Source organism: Lygodium microphyllum, chromosome 9 (assembly GCF_053477565.2).
Source record: "Lygodium microphyllum isolate KBCC chromosome 9, Lygodium_microphyllum_v1.1.10, whole genome shotgun sequence".
NCBI lineage: Eukaryota > Viridiplantae > Streptophyta > Polypodiopsida > Schizaeales > Lygodiaceae > Lygodium > Lygodium microphyllum.
In genome coordinates this window covers 64,020,596-64,027,626 of record NC_141143.1, presented here as the reverse complement: position 1 = coordinate 64,027,626, position 7,031 = coordinate 64,020,596, and the positions used below count along the sequence as shown (strand labels likewise).

At 49.5% G+C, this 7,031-nt stretch overlaps 1 protein-coding gene across 1 annotated transcript in view; it reads right to left on the bottom strand.

Moving 5' to 3' along the window:
* Window positions 1–668: 668 nt before the first annotated feature.
* PARP1 (poly(ADP-ribose) polymerase 2) overlaps window positions 669–7,031 on the bottom strand; it is a 98,522-nt gene continuing 92,159 nt past the window's right edge. Inside the window, exons 17-20 of the mRNA XM_087684645.1 lie at window positions 1,693–1,775; window positions 1,470–1,607; window positions 1,185–1,367; window positions 669–1,085 (exon numbers count right to left, since the gene is read on the bottom strand). Of these exons, the coding sequence (XP_087540771.1) occupies window positions 1,041–1,085; window positions 1,185–1,367; window positions 1,470–1,607; window positions 1,693–1,775 (449 nt within the window). The 3' untranslated portion in view covers window positions 669–1,040. The remainder of the gene's footprint in view (window positions 1,086–1,184; window positions 1,368–1,469; window positions 1,608–1,692; window positions 1,776–7,031) is intronic.

Here is a 7,031-nt window from a genome sequence, read left to right as displayed (position 1 = left end):
ATATTGCTTGATGAAGTTTTAAGGAAACAGCTCCTTCATGTTTCTTCTGCCAGTGCAAGGAAGAAGACATTGTGCACGTTTTTGGACATGTCCTGAGGTCCAACCATTGCAGAATAAATTGAGCATGAGACCAGCTCTCTTAGGGGTCAAAAGAAGAACAAATGCAGAGTTAAAGATGATTCGGGACCTCCATCGAGCATTAACCTTAAAGTGCATTTAGTCCACAAGGAATGCTGTAATGGCTGGTCAAATCAAAGGAGCAAGAGGGATTTTTGTCTAACTATGACAATGCGATTGTGCAGGACATTCTGATGTGTTTGAGGTATCTCCAAGGAAAAAGGCAGGTGCCATATGATAGCCTTAAAGCTGCTTACAAAAGCTACGTAGAATTTTGTTTTGTAACCTCAGCTTAATATAATTCTCAAATTCTCACTGGAGAAAATAAACAAATAAATCAGTCACTCTTAACATTAAATAGAGAGCACTTGTCCATAACATGAACTTACTAGGTTCCCTTTCGGGAGGTTTTCTTGGAACCTTACACAGAGATCATCCATGGGTCAATGCTTTAGCCTAAGCTATCTAGATTCAGTTAAGGCCACAGTTAAAGTACTAATTGGTTGCCTTTTATGCAATTTAAATCAAGGCCTATAAGTTCACTAAGCTTTAATATATCTTTAAGTTAGACACACAAGGCTTAACAAATTATCGTAACTGAAAAGGTTCAGTTGTTTGAGATGAATAACGATGGTCAGACAAAAGGTGAGCTTGCATTAGCATACAAATCATCAGTTACAAAATGCTCACATCTCAGATATTCAGTACTTACACAAAAATGGCACCTTTGCCAACCCTTCTGAGGATCATTAACAACAGAAACGGCATCTTTGCAAACCATTCCAGGGATTGTTAACCAGAATGCTTAGGGGGAAGGTTTCGACCAAGATAAAAAGACCCATCTGGGAAGTTGTATACCACTTGAAGCTCTTACACTTCTCTGTACCACAAGCTCAGTGCATATGTACAGCTCAAGCTCAAGCTCACTTATGGTGAAATCGCACCTTCAGAAGGAACCGGAGGGTCACCTAATGTGAAAGCCACACATTCAGTCTCTTCCTTTTCAAGATTACACTCTTAAATATTGATACCTTGTACTTATCACAGTCCTTGCAGAGGGTTCTTACCTGTGTTGTATCATAAACAATGTATTCATTGTAGAGCAGACTTGTATTTGATACATGAGAGGGAACTGGAGAACCACATGGCACAGTCACACCATCACCCCAAGTCTCAAACTCTGACTCAAGAGGCATATTTTTCCCAAGACCTTTCGTTGAATTTTTCCCAGGAGGGGGCTTTTCCATGTACTGCATATCAAGAAAAGCATTCATCACATTATCCAAAACTATAACAATGGTTTTAGATATGGCATGAAAGACATGAATTTAAGCTTTGAATGTATTAAGTACCTGTGCACGTTTCAACTCATACATATTCCCAAGGGCTACCTCTGAAAGTAGCATTAACCCAACAGGGCTATTTCTAGAGGTAAAACAGTATTGAGCACTCTTGCTGACCAGATCAGCAAAGTAAACACCTTTTCCAAACTGTAACAACAAAAACCAGTGAATCTCTCCCTCACCCATGTCCTGGCAAATAAATAGGGAAGAATCTTGTAAGTCAAAGATTTACCATGTAGCCTGTAACCGGCGCTTCTGGAGGTGCAATACGCAATCCTTGGCTTAAAATACCAACAAAATTTGTTGTTCGAGATCCTGTTTCAAGTAGACGAGGAAAGTGAATAAAATGTTATCCTTGATCCATATAAAATCACATTGAATTCAGGTTTGATTAAAATTTACTTGTCAAAAGAAATTTACAAGAATCTCTTACAACCACAATGCCAAAACTTAAAATGTTCTCAGATGTGAGGAGACACCTATTCTCCTGAAGTTATGGGGCCATTCGTGAAAATTTAAAAATGAATGAAAAACGAGAAAAACACAGCATAAACACTGACACAATGAACAGTGAGAGAACACAAGAACTCAGATTGAATGGCAATGTGCAATCAAATTCATAAGCATAAACCAACACACTAAACAGTGAGATAAGAACGCAAGCAAGAACTCAAGAGTGAACAGTAAACATGCAATTGAATCCATAAACAAAATCATGAGATGCACAGTATACATGTGTGTGTGTGTGTGTGTGTGTGTGTGTGTGTAGACCTCAGGATGCCACCCTAGACTATGAATCAGACCCAAGATGAGCAACTCAGCTGCCAATAAGGGTACCCAATAACAGTAGTTTACCCATGAAATATAGACTGTTGACCCCCTCTCTCAAGTCATGGGTGATTTGTACAATAGTATATACAATGATGCAAACATACAAAGCCCTAGGGACCACCACCATGTCAGATACCACAACACTCAGTCTGCCAAAAATCTATAACATCCAGCATCATGTTCCATATCAGATGCACCTCAAAGAAAGCACCCAAGTTGATGTCCATCATACTCAAAGCCTGATCACAAAATGTGGAATAGCTGAATCTCTTTGCCTATCATGAACAGTTCTGTGAAAAGCACACCATCACCATGGATTCCCTGCCTTCAGCCATCCCACTAAAGGGGTCTCCCCACAAGGGAATAGATGCAATCATCCCACTCACTATGTAACCATCCCATAATAAACCTAGAAGTCACACTAGCTCCAAGATTTGAACTGTAAGACTGATCAATCCATGTAGAAAGCCTCCCTCAATCTCCTACTGTCGCGTGTGCTGTGCTGCGCTATGCCCCCGCCATCACTTGTGTTCCCCCCTCGCCAACTGTCCATGGCTGCCCCAGCGCTCCCCCCTAGTGACAGCATTTCCGCCCCCCCCCCCCCCCCCCTTCCGCCTATCGCTTCAACGGCTCCCTTGTCCAATGCCACCTGTCTCCCTCGCCAGTCCGGCTCCCTCATCCAGCACCACCTCCATCTCCCTCGCCACTCCCCTGCCAGCCAAGTACTAGCCACGTACTAGCCACAAACGCCCCCCCCCCCCCCCCCCGGGGTCCTTGGTCCCCCGCCTTACCCCCTGGCCTGGCCACCTGCGTACTCTTCCCCCCCCCCCCCGCCCCTCCACTTGACTCACCACCTCTCCTGCACTTGTGGCCCTGGTCCCGCCCGACAAGCCCAAACTCACAGTGTGTCGTTTCAGAGCCGGCCCCTCCAACAATGTCCAACACCCCCCCTCCCCAGTTGGCACAAAAGAGTGTGTGTCCCCAAACTCACAGTGTGTCGTTTCAGAGCCGGCCCCTCCAACAATGTCCAACACCCCCCCTCCCCAGTTGGCACAAAAGAGTGTGTGTCCCCCCCCCCCCCAGTTGCTCCCTCCCTCTGCAACCACCTCTCCTCCCCTCTCCCAGTAGCACAACAGCGAGATAGGTCCTTAGCAAGAACACGCAATGGAAACCTCTGGTCAGACGCCGGTGCATTCTATGAGTGTCCTCCCAGTCAAACACCTTGCGCATCGTCCTATCTAAGGAATAGCTCTTAGCCGTCCTCGCCACAGAGCTGGAGCTCAAAGAAACAACGATCTTCGGTTAGGTAGTAGGACATTCCCCATCCAGGGCCCAACTTCGGAATTGGCTTCACTCCATGTCGCGCATCAGCACATCGCAGATAGCGGAGGAGTTCTAATTGGTCAAGGGATCTTCATGGTACGAGTTACCTCAGCGGACGCATCACGTGAACCACTGGCTAGCTCACCCTATGCCTCCACGAGGGGGATCATACATATGGTCCCCTAGTACAGCGGCTTCACAGTGGAGGCATTCGTGCTCCACAACAGTTTCCTCAAACACCCGGTCGCTCTACTATTCCCTGAACTAGCGATAGAGTATCGCTAGCTTGTGGAAGACTTCAAATGGCTCTTCGGCATGGTCCTTCCCAGTGAAAGCCACAGGAGTCCCAAAGGTACGGGTGGCAATGAAAGAGACAAAGAATATACCATAGTTTCTAGAGATTCAGGCAAGCTGACACTCCTTCAAGCAACAGGTCATTCTGACTAGGCAGCCAGAGCAATGCCTACATTGCCATGACTTTGGACATATAGCAGCAGAGTGCACGTGCTTCGGAGCTAAGGCGGCTTCACTGACAAGCCCACAGGTAGACGCAGACGGCTTTACACGGGTCCTTTGAGACGAGACTGCGGGGGGGCCACAGCCAGCCCCTCAGACACAACCACGGCAATAGGATGCAAGAGAGCGAACATCACCCCCTCGGCAGAGCACCACGCGATCCCCACCCCACCAGACAAGACCATAGGCCCACACATCCACCCCCCACAGAGGCGTCACAAGCCGCCTCACCCAAGGGCCCACACCCCCCATCTCCCCCAACCCTAGTCCACAGCCCCCCCCCCCCCCCCTCCCCCCCAACACCCGCCGGGTGCATCTGACCACCCCACCATCCCTAGATCCTCCCTCTCCTCACCATCACCCCCGCCATCCAGCCCCCTTGATCCCCAACCAGCACAAGTGACCCACCCCCCACACCCGCCGGGTGCATCTGACCACCCCACCATCCCTAGATCCTCCCTCTCCTCACCATCACCCCCGTCGTCCAGCCCCCTTGATCCCCACCCAGCACAAGTGACCCACCCCCCACCCATCCCCCCCCCCCACGGGAGGTGAGGAGCCCCACATGCCATCATCCTCCACTCGCCGGCAATCTTACCCCTCTTCCCCTCCCCACATAGCCACTAGTTCATCCGTTCATGTTGCCCAACACACTTTCCCGAGATAGGCACAACTGCTACCACAGGAGTTTTTTCACAGTCGTCCGTGGTCTTACTTAAGAGTTGCAGAGCGCGAAGAGTTCCCACTACCCCAGGAGGTGGGAATCTTCGCGGTATGCAAGTCTAGGTGCGGCAAGGTCCACCTACTAGCACCATCGGATGGACCAAACTACGCATTCTTCCTCCAGACCTCTCACACAGGAGACTGGATGACGTCTCAAATAGAGGAGGTGAAGAGCCAGGTGACAGACAACATCTCCTAGTGGATGGAAAAAGGTGGATTGACACTTTTCTCCCAGCAGTGGCCAGGTTGCATGATGGACATTAACTGGTGGACTGGGGTTGACGTCCCTCATTTGAGCATTATCTGTCAAGCCCCTCCACAGTGGAGAGCGCCGATGGATGTGATTGAGTGGCCCTTGGTACAAGCGGCCCGTTTCTACCAGTGTATGAAGTCTCACCTCTCAGCATGGTTGATAGATGCCTTGATGGTTCCACCAGGCGCATCCATCACTCCCATGGTCCACCCGAGGGCCACCATGGGGAAATGGAGTTCACCTTCCACACAGGCAGCAAAGCGTATACGCATGCCTCATAGTTTCTCTTCTTCGTCAGCAGCTTCCACACAAAACAAATGCTTGTTCGGTCAATCAGGTTTCCCCATAAGTCTACACCTTGCGTCCTGGAATGTGAATAGCCTCCACTATAGTGGGGCACATGGTTCTAGGAAGTTGATTGTCCGACAAGAGCTACAGCATGCCCTTGCTCGACGGATCGACATTCTACTTCTACAAGAGCACAAGCTCACTTCCGCCCAAACCCAACCGGTAGGGAAGGTACTCTCGGGCAGCTCACACTGTTACTGGGAGCACGCCATCGGTGCCCATGGTAGGAGTGGGTGTTTGCACCTCTATTGGCCCGAGCCTCACAGCCTGTGTACGAGACCATGGGACGATAGTGGCAAGGAGGGTCCTATGGATCAAATTGGATATTGGGGACTTGTGCTTGGAAGTCCTCAATGTCTATGCCCCTATTGAGGTTAGGGTACGCAGCAGGTTTTGGGTGGAGATTGTGCAAGGACTCCCAGTGGACTCCTGGATTGTTGGAGGAGACTTCAACAACCTAGAGGCTTTAGAGGACCAGCAAGGCAGAGGCAGAAACTACCAGGGCATGGCTAGGGAGGAGTAGGAGGCATGGGAAGTCTTTCTACTCGCAGTAGGAGCACGCGATGATTGGAGAGACCCAGCCTTTCACAGAAGGGAGAGGTCACTAGACTTCTCTTGGGGTTATAGGTTGGGCAGTTGGCAAACACCAGGTTGTCCGACATTGCTCGGTTCTCCTGACACTTGATCCCCCAGCATCTGCCCTAGACACACGATCTTGTCGAATCCCTGACGCGATCTATAGGAGGGAGGATGTGAAGAGTTGATTAGATTTGGACCAAGATGTAGGGCAAGAGGGATCAGATCGAAGAGGAGGCTGCAGAGGTCCTATCCGCGTCGAGCAATAACTTCCAAGACGCAGCCCTACAGGCCAGACAACAGTACTAGGAGGAGGAGAGAGCACTGCCGCGGGACCTAGCAGCCACGCAAAGATTATTACAGGAGACACCAAGGGATGCCATCCTCCACACACAGGAGGTGCATGCACGAGCAGCCATCGCCGGCCTAGAGGACAACGCTCGGAGTTCTCATTCCGCACCTCAGTAGCATTCTGGGCACGAAAGGGGAACACAATGTGCAGGGAGTTTTTTCAAGCACACCAGCCCCGCACCTCAAGAGAGCAGATATGCAACTTTCGGGATTAGTATTAGAGGATTCGCTCTAGCCCAAATGAGGTGATGGAGATTGCCACAAACTACTACAGACGCCTTTTCCAACAGGAGACGGCCTCAACCAAAGGACAGCGTTGCAGACAACAGGTCTGGGATCACATCCCGTCCCTCGTCATAGAGGAGATGGGAGGCTCATAGAGAAGGAATTAGAGGAGACTTTCCACACACAAGACGGATTAAAATACACGGAAGAGGATGGCCTCTCTAAGGCTTTCTTCACTACCTACTAGGAGGTAATGAAGGACCCCCTACTGATGGCCTTCTAGGAGATTTTCACTTCAGGACAGATACCAAGGAGTCTTTCGGCAGGCCTTATCAATCTTTTCCCCAAAGGGGGAGACTGATTGGAGCTTTCCCAATGGAAACCGATCACCTTATTGTCAGTGGCCTATAAGGCACTGGCAAAGA